The sequence below is a fragment of the Glossina fuscipes genome, unplaced genomic scaffold (assembly GCF_014805625.2).
Source record: "Glossina fuscipes isolate IAEA_lab_2018 unplaced genomic scaffold, Yale_Gfus_2 221, whole genome shotgun sequence".
Classification (NCBI taxonomy): domain Eukaryota; kingdom Metazoa; phylum Arthropoda; class Insecta; order Diptera; family Glossinidae; genus Glossina; species Glossina fuscipes.
The window spans coordinates 2789587-2808562 of record NW_023998564.1 but is presented as its reverse complement, the minus strand read 5'-3'; the positions used below and the strand labels follow the sequence as shown (position 1 = coordinate 2808562).

Here is an 18976-nt window from a genome sequence, read left to right as displayed (position 1 = left end):
ATGCATATTTGTGAGTGAGAATGCAAAAATCTTAAAAACAAATAAAAAAAAATCATCAGAAAAATTCATTCATGAAATTTACGGAATGTCCAAAATCTCGAAAATTTTTTTCTTTTTAACTCGTTTTAAATTAAGTTTCAGGTAAAACAAAATGAAAACGAAAGAGAACAAGGTGTACTTCGTAATTTATTCCACTTGAACCCCTAAGCCATCGCAGACATACATGAGCAACCAATAATAACTAACAACAATTCATTTTCGACTCATCGTGACATTTTAAGGTTAAGAGCTAGTTTAAGTACGACATAGATAAATTACGCGTATTAAGCAATGTGGCTTTAATGGACTTTAAAGAGTTCGATAATGAGAATAAGTGATAGAAGTTATTTAGGTTCTTGCAATGAACTTTGAGCGGGTTAAACAGCTCATAATTATATTTACACTGACTAAGCTTAACCAAGATAAAGTGCCTAGAGAAGCGGTTAGAGATATTAAAGCTTATTTCACCAAGTAATGAAGGCGAGTCAATAGCATTATTTATTACTTTGGTTACGAAGGAAACGCCAAGAACAAATCTACGTTTCGCGAGAGACGGTAAGGACAACAGAAGCAATCTACTTTCATAGGGAGGAAGAGAGGCAATCGGATCCCAACCCAACTTTCTAAGGGCAAACAGCAAGAATTGATTTTGAACAGATTCAATTGAATCTGCATAGCACCTATATGAAGGAGACCACACAACCGAGGCGTACTCGGGTATAAGTCTAACCAAACACATGTACAGCCTTTTAGTTATGTAAGGATCATCAAGCTCTTTGGACCACCTCTTTATAAAACCAAGCGCGGACCTAGCGTTGCTTAACGAGAGCTCAATGTGCAACTTAAAACGTAATCTGTGGTCAAATAGAAAGCCTAAATCTGTGAACGTATCGACGTCCTCCAACTTATGCGAATCAATGAAATACTGAGTAATGAATGACTTTCTTCTTGAGAAAGAAAACTTCTTATATTTATTTAGATTTAGTTTCAGAAGATTCAAAGAGCACCATGCAAACAAATTATTCAAGTCACTTTGAAGGTGATGAAGAAAACAATTTCACATCATCAGAGTAAATTAAGATCTGATTTGAATTAATCACCGATGGGAGATCATTAATGTATAAAGTAAATAAAATGGGACCCAAGTAGTTGGTCATCATGGTGCAATTAGTATCATCTTGAGCCTCAACATCTGATGGGCTGCTCACGCTATTGGATAATTTGTTATGTATATATTTGGCAACAATTTCGGCATATTTTTGTTTTAATTTTTTTTTTAATTTCTTTCTGTATGCAAAAATTTAGCACATAATGCATTACAAGCACAAAAAGAGATATATAATAATATTTCTTTTTTGCCACTTATCGACAGCAAAAAAAAACCGGCTATAATAAAATTTCCCCCTTTTGAAAATCATCCCGCTTTACGGCTTTATATCACTTAATCTATAGCTTATTCAAAATTCCTTTTTGTACTCAATATTTTCGATCAATAATTAAGTTCTTACCAGTGAGAAAATCTACAGACACTCCAGCAGAGGTACACCAGCGTTACTCAATTGTAATCATAATGAAATTATTAAAAAATGTCCGCTTATGTTAAGATAAACACAATTGAATAAATATCTCCTTTTACGAAAAGCAAATTAATTTATTTTAACTATAAATAATTGTTGATACCAAATGGAAACATTTTTCACTCATCTTTACTGATGACTGTAAGACCGATGTTGCAGGCGGCGACGATTGGTTTCCAAATATTAACATAGAAGCTTATTTCTCAGATCCATATAGCATTATATTTTCGGATGAAGCTCTTGTGATCCTAGAAAGCATCCGCTTAGCGAGTACTCAACCTCAAAAGAAATTCCTTACAGTGTCAGACAGCAAAACTGTCTTATTCACTTTACAATCATTTCTTTTTCGTTTCATTTTTACTCTTTATTTTCACAAATAAATAAAGCTCCTTAATTTATCAATTGCTGCAATGATCATTTATTCAAAATTAATACAGTGAACAGCACTTTATATACATGTGGAGTCTTGCAATCTCTCAATGATATCCTGTTTGTTTGTCCGAATAATGCCATTTCTTATTCGCCATTCCATATTTCGCAAATTGGGTACAAGTAGTCTTCACGCTCGCGAGACGATTATGGCATGTAATCGACAACCAGTAGCGAATAGGATACGCGGTTGAACTTAAAAAACTTTTTCAATTTGGCCTTTACCATGACGTCAAAACATCGTTAGAACTGTGTGCCGAGTTATCGATGGTGGCGGTAAACTTTAAGAGTCGACCTTTACATTATGCAATAGCATGTATGTGTCCGAAAGATTGTCCCAAAATTCGCATAGGATTTCAATTTGGTCCTCAATTCCATCTTGATCGCTTTGCAAATCCACAAATTTTTGCATCTTTTGTTCAGAAACTTCAGAAATGATTGCATTACAGTTTGGTTCGAATTGCAGGCGCGAGGCATCATTAACATATTTTTTTTCGAAAATGCGCCTGGTGAAACAGTAAAGATAATCACGCTCGCCATTGCGGTATGATGATCAAATTACTTGCGCGTAAATAACCAGATAGCGATGTGGACATGGCTTACAGCCAAATATGTATGTATTTTCATATTATCAGAACTCATGGAAAATTGTACCATAATGTGTGCTAATAAAACTTTCAAGGTCATTTACCAAATATACCATCCTAGCTCGTAACCATATGCAGGATGCTCTGTGAACCGAGCAATTAATTTCTATATCCATCACCGAAGGGTAAGGGGATAAGTATCGGATCGGCGCACTCTATTATCTATCTAATATCGGGTGAAATATTTAATATGTGAAATTGTAATATTTATTATTATAATTTTACAACATTTATATATACAAGATTATATATTATATTTCAAGCAATTCAAGCACTTGTACGAATATATGGTAAGAATTAGGAGAAAATTTTTCAAAATAGGGCAAAATCGAACGCCAGGTCTATAAAAATTGTATAAAACTATTCAGGAGACGTACAAGGGGAGATAAATGCTTATTTTTTATACATTTATATATACACGACTATATATTATATTTCAAGCACTTCTAGCACTTGTACGAATATATGGTAAGAATTAGGAGAAAATTTTTCAAAATAGGGCAAAATCGAACGCCAGGTCTATAAAAATTGTATAAAACTATTCAGAAGACGTACAAGGGGAGATAAATGCTTATTTTTTATACATTTATATATACAAGATTATATATTATATTTCAAGCACTTCAAGCACAAAAAAAAAAAAACTTAATCTTGTTGTAATTGTTTTGATAATGCGTTGCGTTTCAGACTAGAAAAGCGTGATTGACCATTCCTTACTTATTACATCATACCATGGCTGAAAGATAGTTTTCATTTAATTATTCAATTCCTTTAGTAGATGCGGCATATGAAAACTTACATTAGTAACAGTTAAAATGGACATTTATACGCGCGAATACTCGCCCAGCAAACCACCTAGCTCACTTTCCAATCATACGTTTTTTAAATTTATGACAAATATCTTTCACTTGTTGAGAGAATTCGTCATGTCTTCCATTCCTAAGACTTTAATAAAGCCTCTTCATTTAATTTTTGCAAAAATTTTAAATACTAAAATAAAAGCTTTTTTACTTCTTATTTGACGATCTTATTTTATCCGCGATCAGAATTGAAATGACCGATTGCATGAAAGAGAGAAAGAAATGCACGTCTGCAAAATTTCTGTTAACTTGCAGAAACCGTTATCAACTTTCATTGCATATGTGAAAACACATAGTTATTAAAAAAAAAATAGCAGAATTGAAAAGCATTGCCATCCTAAATACTTCTTTTGACAGTGGTACGGAGATGAAACAAAATGTGAAAATGAAGAAATTTATTTAAAATTTTTTTTTTTTTTAGGATTCTAATTTCTCAGGAGTACCGACATCTATTCAGGAACTTATTGATAAAGGTTATATACGCTGGCGAAATATCAATGAATTTATAGATAAACCAAAATCGGTCGTAGAGTTTTACCGTGCCTATTGCGACCTACAGCTTGAACACAAATAGACGGACAAAAGTACAAACGGACAGACGGAGAGGCGAAGAGAAAGGCTCATTTGTAATTTTTCCGTCCATCACCATAGAATGATGCGTTTGCAAGAGGGAAACTTGAGAGTGTATACATTCCTGATCAGCATCTAATTATAAATCGATTTATGTACGTCCGGCTGGCTGTCTGCCATCTATGTGATCTTTGTTTGTCTCTTGGCCACAAAAATGAAGCTGGCAGAAGCATTGGGAATTATTGGGCAGAAGCTGGTATTGAAAATGGCGCATATCGATCGAAGGACACGCCTACAATGTGACGTTAAAAATTGCGTTCCTTGTTCATTATTCATAAACTACAGCAGATAAATCTACAAAAATTTGAAAATCGAATAATATTCCATGAGTATATTTTTTTTTGTTTTTAGTTATTAATAACGGCATTCTTATGTGGAATGAATATAAATAAACACTAAAAAAGCTGTAACTATATAAGTCTTTGAAGAGCAAAAAGATACAAGAAAACAAGGATAAGTAAAATACATCGAAATGTCATTAATTAAATAAAATGCGAAAAAATAGCCAAACTAATTTAAATGAAAAAAGATATCAAGACGTTTTTGAATTAAAAAAAAGGCTTCCGTTGCTCTTACACAATGTAATATAAAGTAGTATTTATTTCTTTGGACTAATGCCCGTACGTCTTAAGCCCGAGAGCCGCCCCCTCTTTGGTCTATTGACGCCTGGTGTACTTGTTTTAACAGCATTATTAATAAACTCCGCTAATTCTGGTGTCGTAGTCTCGGTTTGTCGTGTGTTTCTATTCGGTGTCTCACAAAGTTGGGGGGTTGGCCTATAATTATGTTTTGGGTTTAATAACAATGATAAAAGCCTTTTGCGACACAGCATTGGACCACCTGCTGACAATTTGCTGCTGTAGCTTCGTTCATTCGTTCTTCCGAAACAAGCGAACTTCCCGGATTAATGAGCTTGCCAACATTATCTTGATGTATTTTAAACGTAACTTTATTTTCCATTCCTTCTATTCCATTTTCAATAAAAGCTTCATTTGTTCGTGTAGAATGCTTAAATGTGGTTTTGCCTTTTTCGCACATCGCTTGAAAGCCTCTTTTGTTGGTTATTTGCGCACTGCTGTTTGTAGTTTTTCCAAACTTGGACTCCATACTTTTAATCGACATCCGAGCTTTTATGTCTTTTAGTTCAGTTTCATAACTCGTTTCTTGCAAATTGTCTTGAAATTCTCTTAGAATATTTTGTACGGATATATGGCTTTTTTTCGATATGGAGATTTTTTTACCATTCGCTGTTTGAAAACCAGCAGAAACAAGCAAACTTTCCGGATTATTCAAATTGCCCACTTCATCTCGATTCACTTTACTTTTCACTTCTACCGATTCCTTTTCAATAGAAATTACACCCACGCCAACTGCGTTTTTACCTACTCCCAACTCCGGTTGTTCTCCGCTAGCTTTTTGAAGTCCTGATGCAACATTAGTTTCTCTCAGCACCAATTTCTTAGAGTACCCACTAATATTATCTCTTTGGTTACCTGTAAAGGCAATGAAAATAATAAGCATAATAAAATGTGAGGAATATCAATGCCATACCCTGCTTATTTATTGGGAACTTAGACGTAAGTGAAAAAGACAGAATAGTACAAATCCACTTCGACGAGGTATACACCAACCACGCGACGGTGTACTCGCGAGCAGATGACGAACTGCGGGATTGCGACGATACGAACGAAAAGAAAATAAAAACATTGGAACACCATAGCGTGCTGGTCTTCGCAGCACGTAGCCTTCTCACCCCATTCAACACTGAAGAGTTGAGGCTGGACGTAAGAGCTCTCGTCTGCGACAGAAATGGGGCAAATATACAACAAACCCGAATATTTGGAAAAAACAATATATACAATAGAAAGCGGGCAGACGGCAGCACACATTGCACCCCGCTTGTGTACGACTATCCCCATATAGTAAAAGCAATTATGAGTAAAATACATGACGACAAAGAACGGTTTGATCTCAATGTACTATCCATAGTGTCACAAATGCGATCGAAAAATGGTTCTTACTGGCATCGGAGAGGCTCGATGCCGGCATACAGCGAGGCATGGAAGATGGTCGTTTCGATACAGTTAATGAGCTATGCGCAGGTCGCAACACTACAAGCGGCAATCGATAACGATGAAATCGACGATACCGACGGAAAAGCGCAAGCAGTCTGCGATTTAACCGCAATAATTACGACGTTCGTGAACATCTTCCATCGGGACATGATCAGTAGCGAAACTTGGCCAGAGAAAAAATATACAAACCACAAATCAGTGCTCCTTGATCGAGCCGATTAGTCCATGTTCAAGACAGCATCATATGTTTATATTTAATTTTAAAACTACACTATTAGTTATTATATGTTCTATCCCTTCAATTTGCCTAAAACTTTATTTTTGTTAAACAAACAAATTTTTGAGTTATTTTTGAGATATTTTGATGAACGGCTCTACTAAGTGAATTGGTGTAGAGTAATTAATAGTGAGCAGTGTCTCACGACAGTTTTTAAATAAAAATGTCATGAACCAATAAAAAAATAGAAAAAAATTCGTATTAACGTCTTATAACTTTTTATTATATCTACTACTGAAGGATGGGCGATCTACTAATTTGTCATAATGTTTGCTACACCCAAAAGAAAGCTTCAGAGATTCTATAAAGTATGTACATTCTTGACATACAATATACGTCCAAGTATGCTTTTTATGAGCTTCTCTTTGTAAACAATTAGTAAAATCGAGATGATAACTTTATAAAAAGTGGTTACCTATAGAATAGAGTCTCTGGGGTTAAGGCCCTAACTTTCACTAATTGTAACCACGCTTTTTATATGATGAGATAACATTATTTAAATATGCAAACATCCATTTGCTCTACGTACTTGACATTTGAAATGAAATGGTCAATCAATTGAGAGCATTTCGTGCATGAATAAATGAAATTAAGTCTTTCATTGTCTATGTGAGAAAATTTTAAATACAAAACTTTCTATAAAGTTTTCAAAATTCTGAAAAGCAAATAATACCAAGAAAGTTTTATCACAATTTCAGTCGGATCTGATATTCACAGTACTGTCAATCTATCGCTCTATTAATCTGTCTGCCAAGTTTGTAGTATCTGTAGTTAGCGAAAATGAAGACATCGCCTACAAATTTGTAAAAGAATTTTAAAATAGAGAAAGCCATTCAAAGAACACAGCTACAATGCCCATACCCCTATGCGACAAGAACTAGGAACATCTTTTCTTCCCGAAATTTTTGCTCGTTATTTACAAGGAACAACAAATACACTATATAAATTTCCGCTTTTATTCTGAAAATAGAAAAAATCAGCCGCTCACCAATCCAATTTTATAGAGTATGAAAATTCAACCTTTTTTTCTTTTCTGTCTTTTTGAGGTCACGACCGAATGTTATTTATAAACCTTAGTGGTTAATTATAAACCTGTGTTTTCTATCAACTTCTTCTACCACTACTTCTTGAGTGAATTTGGACCATCTTGCATAAACATGTCAGTTTGTTACCCATTATTGAAAAATATAGAAACAATAGCAGTGAGCATGTGGTTCCTAAAAACATTAGTCCATAAAAAACCAAAATCTTTTTTGTTGGCATAAAGGCAAAATTTAAAAAAATCTAATAATAATTAAAATAATAATAATGATAATAATGATAATAAATCAACAGAAAATTGAAAAGAAAGCTATTAAATACTAATAAAAACAGTAATAAACCAAAAGAAAAAGGAGCCCTATATTCGACTGCGGACGACTTCCTTTACACGCACCATTTTTATTTTAACAGAATACTAGATGGGTGCGGCTGATTTGATTGATTTTTGTAATACAGGATATAGGTGGATTTGATAGGAGTAATGAGCAAAAAACCTGAAAAACAGTTCTTAGTTTATGTCGCACTGCGGGCGTATCCATTTGCAATATCATCCTTCAAAACTTCGAGTATTTTTGCCAAATTTGAAGCCGAGAACTTCGTTCGCCTGCAACAGATATCGGACAGACAAACATGCACGTATCTATTCAGAATTGAATGTTTATCACGTCTATATATATGTTTTCTGGAGTCTCTGAAGTTTTCTTTTGAATGTCGCAAGCGTTTTGACAAAATGTGTATGACCTTTTGCTATGGTGGTCGGTAGAAAAATATTACTGACTATACCAAAGTGGATTGCCGGGTCGTCAAAGTCGAAATTTGTAGAAGAACAACCTTTTCACTATACCTGTTTAAGTTAAATAAGTAAATGTGGTCAGCTTGCTAATACCAAACTCCAATGATAATTCGTGAGCACTTTGCGTTCCACCTGCACTACCACGTAGGTATTCATTCAACGACTTATCAAAATGAGAAGTTATGTGGAAAGTGGTCGAAGAAGTGGCCCAATCTGGACCGTTTTCAATAGCATTCACTCTTAGGTCAAAGCACGTTAGTGTGCCAAGTTTTATCAAAGTACTTCAAAAATTACTTCCTCCGGGCGGAACACAAGAAGACAAAACAGATGGGCAGACAGATTAACTTGAATCTGTCCAGAAAGTGAATTTGAATCAATCGGTATTAGAAAAGATCAAGTCCTTCTGGATGTTCCTTACAAGAAAGCGGTGGCAGACCCACGCTGGCTGCTCCAGATGCTAACGGCATACAATATCGGATGCGGCCGCAGTGCATCCAAGATTGTCGTCAAGGCGCTTGGCAGGTCCGGTAGCAAAGTTGTTGTTGTTTCGAAAATTATTTAACTAGAGACGAGATGCAGTAGCAAGATGATTTTTCTTATCCGGTGGCAGTGCCTGGCCTTAACGCATTTTATCCAAACGGAAAGAAACGCTGTATTTTCTTCTTTTTTTTTTTTCTTTTTATCCTTTTTCTAATAAGCAACTGTTTCAATAGTAGCGACGGCAAATGGTGTAGTCATAAGCAATTGTTCTATTAAATATTTTTAAAACATCCTCCAATTTTCCTTTTAAAACGATTCTTTAGTTAAACCGAATTTGTGCACGTTTACTCAAGAATTAATTCATTAACAATTTCTTCCTCAAACGATATGAATTTTCCTATTTACTCACATTAAGTAAATTAATTCCTTTGGTATCTTTCACTTCTTCATTTCTTGAGTCACCTCATAGGCAATTTTACTGATACCTTTGTTTTACTTTTTACATAAGCACTTCTAGCAAACAGTAGTAATCAAAATTGTAAATATTTTATTTTCACTGTTTATTAATTTATTATTAATTTTCCACAATTTAGAAAGCAACTTTCTCACACTTCTCGACATTAGATACTTAGGAAATCTCTTTCATTTATTTAGTAAAAAAAACAAATCCACTGTTTATTGCTTTCTTCTTTTTTTTGTTGTTCTCTTTCTGTTCTTTTTTTTTTTTTGTTTCTCGTTAGGAACAAGGATCGTCTTTCCACTTGGATATGTGCGGGCCGCGCAGGTGATATAGAAAATAATTAAGGAGCAGGAATTTCGAGGCTTCAAACAAGGAGGCATCGCAGATATGCGGAGAGATTCCATCGAAAAGATGGCGGAAGTTATGACTGCAATTAGAAGTGATACGCCAAGTAATCAGTGCGAGAGTACTTTCGAATCGTTCGTCGAGAAATGTATGGAGGTAAACTAGGAGGATTATGACGGGCAAAATACGCAAGAGAGGCCGAGTTTGCATGATCTCGATATGCCGTCCACATCGGCGGCCGCAGCGCCTGCGCAGAAGTGAGCCCAGAAGCCGTGGACAAGCAAGGAGGCGCTGGAAAAACTCATGGAGGAGTTAACTGTCCGCGATAAAATTGTACAAATAAATCTCGACGACGTATGCACAAATAGACGAACCGTTTATTCGCGGCCAGAGGATCGGCTAGATGGTTGCGGATATGCGAATGCAGATATGCGAATAAGAGTTGATATCCCCGCGGCTTTTTTAATCCATTGGTTGCAAGTATAAGGGTACAGGAGAATTTACAACTCACGAAAGATATTGGGCTCGACGTCCGAGCTATCGTCTGCGATAGAAATATATGCAATAAGAATATGTTGATGAAATTCTTAAGCAGAGTATACAGCAGGAGGCGAGTTGATGGCAGCACACATCGGATACATCCGTTATTCGATTACCCGCGCATCATACAGGCGCTCCGAGCAAAAATTAGCGAAAACGATCTAGCATGCACGCGTGACATAAGGTACGAGCAGCTCCGTCCCGCTTTACAGCTCGCCGTTTGGAAGGACCGTAGCCATGCAGTTCTTCAGCTATGCGCAGGTGACATCACTGCAAGGGCCAATATATGCGAACGAGGTGAACATTGATGTTGTCCAGGCGCAGGGCCCGTGCTACTTCATCCGCAACATCGCGAAGCTCATGCACGTGATGCACCGGAAGCCCATCAATAGAAGAAACTGGATGGTGCCTGAAGATGTGCTGAAAGAGGTGAGGACATATAGAGAGGTATTTAAAGGTGGACTCGGTTGCTGTTGACGCACGGTTGACGATCATCAATTTCATTCTTTTAATGGACGAGCTGCTGTCGGCTTGCCCTGGCGTAACTGTAAAGCCATACAGGGTAAGCCAGGACCCGTTGGAGAAGGTGTTCTTAAACTAAGGGCGTCAGTGAAGATCATGGAGGGGTTGGGAAAACTGAGGAACTTCATCGTGTCGCAATGGTCTAGCGGTTTCAAGTCCGACAACGAGTACCCCCTCATCAACAGGATGGACTATGCAAACACAATCCAGGAGGAGGAAGAATTCGCGCCGTTCAACTTTGATGGGGCGGTATACCGCGACCTGATCTTAAATCGGCTCCACAGCAATTTCGAAAGAAAATCAATACATAAAACATTAAACATTCCATGAAAAGAACGTTACTTGCCTTTAAAAACGGTGTTAGCGTTGTAAACAATCAATTGAAAAATATTTTTATTTGGAAGATTCCCGACAATATGCATAAATATCAGCAGTTATTGCTATTAATAATTTTTTGCGTAAGTGTTATATGTACATTAATGTATAAAACTGAAAACAATCGTCTTAAAGATGTTTTACACGTTATTAACTTTTTTGGACGGAAGTATGCAGCTATTCTTCGCCGCATAGACAATATTAATAATTCATTTCATTATCTGGTGGATTTCATACACCCATTACCGGTTTGGCAGCTAATAGGTCAACATTTCCATAGATAAGCTGTTGTAATAGTCGTTGGCCGTAGAGGTGCCATTCAAAATTTTAAATCTTCTGTAAATTACGAAGTCAGTAAGATAAACAAAGGCCAACTTCCGTTTCAAAGGTTGGATAAAGAAGCGAGGGATGGCTTAAGTGAATTCACCCGATATCGTTTTTATTGCCGTATAACAAGAGATTTTGGTCAACCAAAAAGTGTTCCGTTCACAGAAGTTACAAATGCGGGTTCTACCTTGGGTAGGCAGAACTTCCGGTCAGAAATTCATATTGTTACGGAAATCCCAAATCCTGTTCATTCCAGCTAAGTAATAAACTCCCTACAGCGGGAGAAACTAAATGCAAATTCGCAGTGCGTCATGCAGCTGCCGACCGAGGAAAACGAATACGAGAAAAGTAGATTAACGAATTCAAAATGAAACTATATACTTAGGTATAGTAATATGATTGTAATAATGTATATAAACAGAATATTTGTGAAAGGCACAATTAGTCGGACAAGGGCATTTGAGTCGAAAGTACTGCCAAAATAAATTGTGAATAGTCCTACTGTTAAGAAATATAGTTGTAAATAACAGAACTTTGAAGTGTATTTCTCTTGATCAAAGTATCCACGATCCAGTGATACGGACTGTGTCTTACAAAAGCGAAATTCATAGCAATATATTCTTATGTGGCGATCCAGGAACTTTGAAATCGCAAATGTTGCAATATGTGTACAATTTGGTGCCACGATCACTGTACACTTCTGGGTCCGGAAATGTTACAGCTTTTGTTAGATCGTGACTCACATCTGAATGGTTTCTTTGTTGATAATCGAGAAGTTTTTGTTTTCTAAAAGCAAAAAAACTATTTATTCATGATGATGACGAAAGTCTCATTTACCAGAACTCCGTTAAAATGGAAGATACGAACATTTCACCTGGTTCGAGTATGGGCTTTCCTTGCTTTACAAAAGAAGGAGTCAAGAGGGCACTAACTAGCTAATTATTTATGAAAATGGTATTGTTATTGTTTTTCTTTTGCGAAATTTTTATTTTAGAACTTCTCGTCTTCTTACGACGAGCTTACCATAATCCCGGCAGGCTTCGATGTTACTCGTTTGAATACGTATCGTAAGAAACTCATTGGCATCGTAAAAAAGCAGTGCGTAAGAATAATGTAAGCAAGTTTAAGTGTAGAGCCAATATCTTATTTATTTTATGGCACAATACTTTAGCTCTACGCCGAAATCGTATTACAGCGATTCCTTATTTTTCCTGTCGTACGGTCTGCATCGCATCCCGGATGAGAGAATAGAACGGGCTGTTTTATTAGGCTGTGATATAGCCTTTCGGTTTAGCGCCGGAGCTAACTCCAGTCTGTCTTCATATTTTATATTGCTATAGAGCAAATTTTCCCAACAAGTGCAAGACGTGCGAAGTCATAGCTTTGGTAAATTTTTGAAAGATTTTTGAACGAAAGCATTGCCATTCATATCGATGAGCCGGTTAAGGAAAGAGAGCTTCAAAAGAAAGAGTTTCAAAAATATAGTTTGTTTCATTGAAGTGCTGGTGAAATCGAAACTATTTATATGTCTAATAACAAAGCGGAATCCACGTCTAACGTCGCAACAGTTAAGGATTTTCCAAGGTGTTAGAGGAAACCTGGCCTACGGTAATGTATCATTGAATCATCAATTTAATCATCAATTTAATCCAGTGGGAGAGAGTGAAGTTATGTTCAATAAGACCTCCGTTGCTTACATATCTATCAAATGCAGAGCAGTCTCTATCGTTTAGGATCTTTCGATTACGATTTTATGCAATGCTGGAAAACTGAGATAAGAATATATCGTACGATACCATTCAGGTACTCATTTAATGAAACGGAAGAAGAGATAGATTAAACAAGCATTCCCTTTTCTTTTTTTTTGCGGACGATTGGCGGCAACAGAACGGAGAAAGAACGACGCTGAAATTTGATGATTGTTCAAAGAAAGAAATTTACACAAATTATTTTATAGTTTAATAAGGCAATATATTTCTTATTTCAATTTTAGTGGTAGTGGAAATTTCCAGTTAATATGAACTGTAGACAGTGTCCCATTTAAAACATATGCAAGAAATTTTCTTGCGAGACCCTTAAAGTTTGACGGATATTGTTCTAAACTGCCAGTATAAAAATTCCATTCTATTTGCAGTTTCTTTGGGTATCTGCTTCTGAGGGGTAGTCATTCTTCATCAACTAATGCTACCGACAGCATATAGGAATCAAATATTGGTTTATCCAAAAACAAGCAGCCATTTGTACGAAAGCATCTTATATCTTTAAAGAAAGCCGATTTTTGATGGCATGTCTTTAACAGCTTGTCAATAGCTTGTAAGCCTTTTTCTGCGCCTCTGTTATATGCAATGGTATGCATATGTGGGACTTTTGCCGTCTGTAGCGCCATACGTTTGCCTTTTACCTCGTTGATGCGTCTTGTGGGCATAGGCAATTGAAACGTGTTATTAGTGGGAAAGGAAATAGAGGAATGACTTTATCATTTTAGGTGAGCGGAATAACTGAATCTGTTGGAGGCCTTGGTACGAGAACAAAAGTGAGAAGGAGAAATCGAGGCACCTGACATTTTGCATTCTCACAATTTAACAGCTTACTTCGCAATCCTTCCATTTTTTAAATCATGTCATCAGACATATAAGCGTTTACAATCAAATTATGTATCTCCTCTCTTTTACACTTTTTCACTCTCGCACCTATGAATTCTTTCATATGACACTTTATACTCATGTACCGCATTATTTCTCTCACAACGGAATTTAGTCCTCGCTGCTCTGTTCATTCCTATTTGGCGGACGAGTAATATGCATATTTTAATAAAAACTTAAAAAATAAAATAACGTGGCGGACAACAATAATTTAAAAAAAAAAATTATATACCGAATCTAACCCCAATATTTCAAAGTCTCAAACAAAGAACTCTGTGTCCCCTTTGGGTCGTTTTTACACATTCCGTGTTGATTTGCTGAACAAAAGAAGAAAAAGTTGTATTTGTGTTGAATGCATGAAACAGCTGACTTTTTCACAGGTGGAAGTTTATTGTTTAACATGTATGTAGAAATCGTACATTTTTGTTGATATTTTCTGGCGGCTTTAACTTTAAACTTAGAATATATTAATAATCGTTTTCTATAAACAATTAAATTTTGATTCGTTTTTTTGTATTCCTTATTTGATTAGTAACGCGTTTTAGCCAGCACAACTTTACAGCTCATCAAATACTCATCACTTAATTAAAAAAATTGTTTTTTTTAAATTAAAATGTTTTCGCTACGGGTAAGCAAAATTAAAACAAAAAATACGCATAGTAATGATCGCTTTACAAAATTTAGCAAGTATTAATGAAGTCGTTAAGAAATTTAAGGCTCTTAACGAATACTAATGTAAAAGCTGTGAGAGTTCATAGACATTACATTCGTGCATTTCTGATTTCATCATTTGCTGGCTTCGTGGCTTATGACGGTGTATTTAATGAATTTACTTATTGCGGCGCTTGTAAACGTTTTTTACGTTCCTTAAAAACGGCTGCTCTAATAAGTATTGATTACGTGTTACTTTCTGAATGTGACCCGAGTTACGAATCTAAACTGAAAAATGTGCATCAAAGGAGTGCAAATCGTCTGCTGGAGGCATGCTTACTTAATGGCGGTCTTTACATTAAAGTAGGTCAAGGCTTTGCTGCCATTAACCACATACTACCCGAAGAGTACACTAGTACATTGTCCAATTTGCAAGATAAATGCTTACCTACTAGCCAAGCTGATATACAAAAAGTATTTATTAAGGATTTTGGCCACAAACCTGAAGAACTTTTTAAAGAATTCGATTATAAACCAAAAGCAGCCGCTAGTATCGCTCAAGTTTTCAAAGCAAAGCTAGAAAATGGCCAGGAAGTAGCTGTTAAGGTAAATTTTTTTCGTTTAAGAAAAGTGAAAAATAATCGTAATCCGTTTCTTCCTTTTTTCCCCCAGGTGCAATATAACGACTTACAAAAACGTTTCATTAGCGATTTAACTACCATAATAGTTCTACATGATATTGTAGAGTTGTTTTTTAAAGACTATAATTTTGGTTGGATTCTAAGGGATGTACGTAATAATTTAGTACAAGAATTGAATTTCGTTAACGAAGCGAAAAATGCTGAACGTTGCGCTAAAGATTTAAGAATCTTGAATTTTGTTTACGTACCTAAAGTTTATTGGACCCATACAACGCAGGTAAGCTAGTTTTGAAAGAAACTTATGACAATAGTATTCTGTGAGGAATATTTTATATCCCCTTCCAACTTCAAAACGTACAACTTGCAAAATTGTACTATCTGGCGAGTCACGAAAATCCTCAATTTCTTGAAAATTGTTGGCGCAATCGATCGGCACTTTTAAAGAAATCTCTCTTTACCACGCTTCATGTCGATGTTTAGTAATCGTCAATTAAGGAGAAAACATATTGCATGTCAAATATATTTTAAAATTTATAAAGATATTCAGATGCCCATATTTCATTTCAATTTTCATGCCCTAGTGGCTTTTTAAGTTTTCATATCCTAGAGTACTTGCGGTGTAAGATTATATACATATATTAAGTTTACGCATATCTATACTACACCCAGAAGGAGTTAGACACACCTTTTATCGTAGCGTTCTAAGTTTGCGTGCCGTCGGGCCGTCTTGTCTCCAAGACGCCATTTTCGAGATATTTTAATGAATTTGACACACTGACGTGTTTTGCATCCTTTTTATTGTAAACAGATTGATGGATGAGTGCCGACTCAATAAGAATATCCTCACATAAATCCCGTTTTTATAGATCATAAGAGATCCAACTTTTATCAAACAGGATCACTTTACAGCGTTAAATAGTATTTAGTTATCCAATTTCTAAGTTTTTCTTTCAATTCAAAAGTAATTTCTTTATAAAATGTATATGCACCACATCTACGCGACAAATCCAACTATGAAATTGTTTATCTTTTATTATATACTTTTGTTCCTTTATAATAATAACAACCTAATATTTATTTATCTATTTATTTATTTATTCCACTTATACAAGAAACTCAACTAAAACTAAAAAACTTATATTAAATTAATAATAAAACTTGGTAAAAGTACCGTAAAACAAATAAGAAGGAAAAAAAGAAAAAAGGAGAAAAGCATGTACACAACCAGCATAGAGCCACACTTACAACCGGTACAAGACCAAATTGCAAATGAACCCCTAAGCCATCGCAAACATGCATAAGCCTTGAACCGATAATACTTAACAACAATCCATTTTCGAATCGTAACGACTTTTAAGGATAAAAGCTGAGCCGATAGCCTGTGTTGCTAGTGCTCAATGTCTTTTTTTAGTCTAAGAATTCATTTCATTAGTCTAAAATTAAAATAATAATAATAATAATAATAATAATAATAATAATAAGGATAAAAGCTACTTAAAGTACGACATAGGTAAATCGCGTGTATTAAGCAATGTTGCTTTAATGGACGTCAAACAGTCCGATAACGAGAATAAGTGATAGACGTCATTTAGGTTCTTGCAATGAACTATGAGCGGGTTTAACAGCTCATAATTATGTTTACACTGACTAAGCTTAACCAAGACAAAGTGCCTAGAGAATCGGTTAGGGATATTAAAGCTTATTTCACCAAGTAATAAAGGCGAGTCAATAGCACCATTTATTACTTTGATTACAAAGAAAGCGGCAAGAACAAACCTACGTTTCTCAAGAGACCGTAAGGACAGCAAAAGCAATCTATTTTTATAGGGAGGAAGAGAGGCAATCGGATCCCAACCCAAATTTCTAAGGGCAAACAGCAAAAATTGCTTTTGAACAGTCTGGCAACTTTGTCGCGCGGTATAGTCGTATATATTTTGTGTCGGCAATTAAAATTTTAATTTTTTGTTGAATTTCGTGGCTATTCTGCCTTATAGTGTGTGATTTTAGAATATACTTTGAGAAGAAAGTGAGTGAATTCAAAGTAAGAGAAATATTTTTCTTTTACGATTTCATTTGATTCATTTGATTTTTGCAAACAAAAATTTTGAGCTCTGATAAAAATCTCTCTTTTTTTTTTGTTTTCTCTCTTTTTCTCAATTTTTTTTTTTTTTTTTTTTTACTGTTTGGAGTTTGTGTTGCTAGTGATCTCTCGTTACAGTGTCAACCTAACAGAGAAGTTTTGCACAAATTGGTTGATAAATTTTTATGTTCAGGATTTTCTTTTAGTGATTTGTGTGTCTGTTCTTCATAATCAACAACTGTCTTTTTGACAGGACATGGAGTGTTTATATACACCTTGTCGGGCGAAATCAGGCCCGGATTCTGATAGATTCGTTTCTTGTTGGCTCTGCGAGCGCTTTGGTCATGCAAAGTGTGCCGGTATTCTCGGCCGTGCTGCTGACGCAGTCGCTGATCCGGCTAAAGGCTTAAGATGGTCATGTCCTGACTGTAGGCAGCGGGACATTGACTTTTATAAACTTTTCACGGAGACCCGTTATGGTTTCTCGGAATTGAGTAGAAATCTCGGCTCCTTGTGGGAAAAGTTTGAGCTCATTAAGTCTAGGTTTGATGAGTGTCGATTTATTGGACACTCATCTTCTACTCGTAGCGTAGCGTGTGGGACGTCACCTCTGGCTTTCTCCAAATCTAATTCGTTGGTACAAGTTACCGCTCCCTCTAACTCTAAAATGAATAGTAATGTTTCCGATATTGCTGAGTCGGTTGGTAGCAAAACAGTTACAAACAAACCGGCAAGTCCATCGGTTTTAAGCTATGCTGAAGTGGCAAGGGTATCTCCGCCCAGAGCCGCCACTCACTCTAATCAAGTGCCATCGCCTAAAAGTAATGAAGAGAAAAATAAGTCATCCTCTCCTCCTGGCTGTTCGCGTGTGAATGCTGGTCACCAGACTGGACAAGTCTCACAAGCTGCCGGTACAAGGGCGATAACCCCGTCTATATTTTCCCCAACTCGAAACTCTCCTACTGTGAACCCCCCTCCTGTGCCAAATAATGACATTTGCTTGACGGCAGTTCCTCCCAGAAAAGCAATATTTGTGTCAAGACTGGCATCGGTGGATAACATAAAAGGTTATCTGGCGACGAAAGCCCCATCCGTCAACTTAAAGCGTGTTAGCATCTTCAAAATGGCTCCTTCTCAAGCGAGGGCAATCTCCTCTTTTAAAATATTAGTTCCGACTGAAAACAGTGATATGTTGTCAAACAAATCACTGTGGCCAGTAGGATCCTTAATTAAGGAATTTATCCCTCGAGATCGTCACCGTAATACCAAGGCAATAGTCTTGTCGCCTTCAAAAAACTAATTGTTTCTTCAGGCCCACTTCTCTCATTTATCAAAATGTTAGGGGCCTAAATTCGAAAATTTGTTCCACTTTTCTAAATTCAGTGAGCACGGAATTTTTCTGTTTGGCCTTTACTGAAACTTGGCTAAAACACGATCTTCATTCGTCGGAACTTTTTCAAAATTCTTTCCAAGTGTTTAGAAATGATCGAGTAAATCGCATTGGTGGTGGTGTATTAATTGCCATATCTGCGTCAGTCCCGTCCA

The 18976-nt window shown here is 36.0% G+C and overlaps 2 protein-coding genes across 2 annotated transcripts in view; both read left to right on the top strand.

Annotated features, from left to right (window-relative positions):
• Nucleotides 1–11131: 11131 nt before the first annotated feature.
• Nucleotides 11132–11681, top strand: LOC119642294. The gene is made up of 3 exons (XM_038041395.1): nucleotides 11132–11354; nucleotides 11442–11609; nucleotides 11674–11681. The coding sequence occupies exons 1-3, from the start codon at nucleotides 11132–11134 to the stop codon at nucleotides 11679–11681; spliced, it is 399 nt and encodes a 132-aa protein (XP_037897323.1).
• Nucleotides 11682–14324: 2643 nt separating this feature from the next.
• The window catches only part of LOC119642258 (uncharacterized aarF domain-containing protein kinase 5), an 11871-nt gene continuing 7219 nt past the window's right edge, over nucleotides 14325–18976 (top strand). Inside the window, exons 1-4 of the mRNA XM_038041345.1 lie at nucleotides 14325–14461; nucleotides 14592–14687; nucleotides 14744–15316; nucleotides 15383–15628. Of these exons, the coding sequence (XP_037897273.1) occupies nucleotides 14673–14687; nucleotides 14744–15316; nucleotides 15383–15628 (834 nt within the window). The 5' untranslated portion in view covers nucleotides 14325–14461; nucleotides 14592–14672. The remainder of the gene's footprint in view (nucleotides 14462–14591; nucleotides 14688–14743; nucleotides 15317–15382; nucleotides 15629–18976) is intronic.

Coding starts and splice junctions, on each gene's coding strand:
- LOC119642294 (XM_038041395.1), top strand. CDS start 11,132: ATGCATAAATATCAGCAGTTATTGCTATTAATAATTTTTTGCGTAAGT. Junction 11,355..11,441: donor ACCGGTTTGGCAGCTAATAG/GTCAACATTTCC, acceptor TAAATTACGAAG/TCAGTAAGATAAACAAAGGC.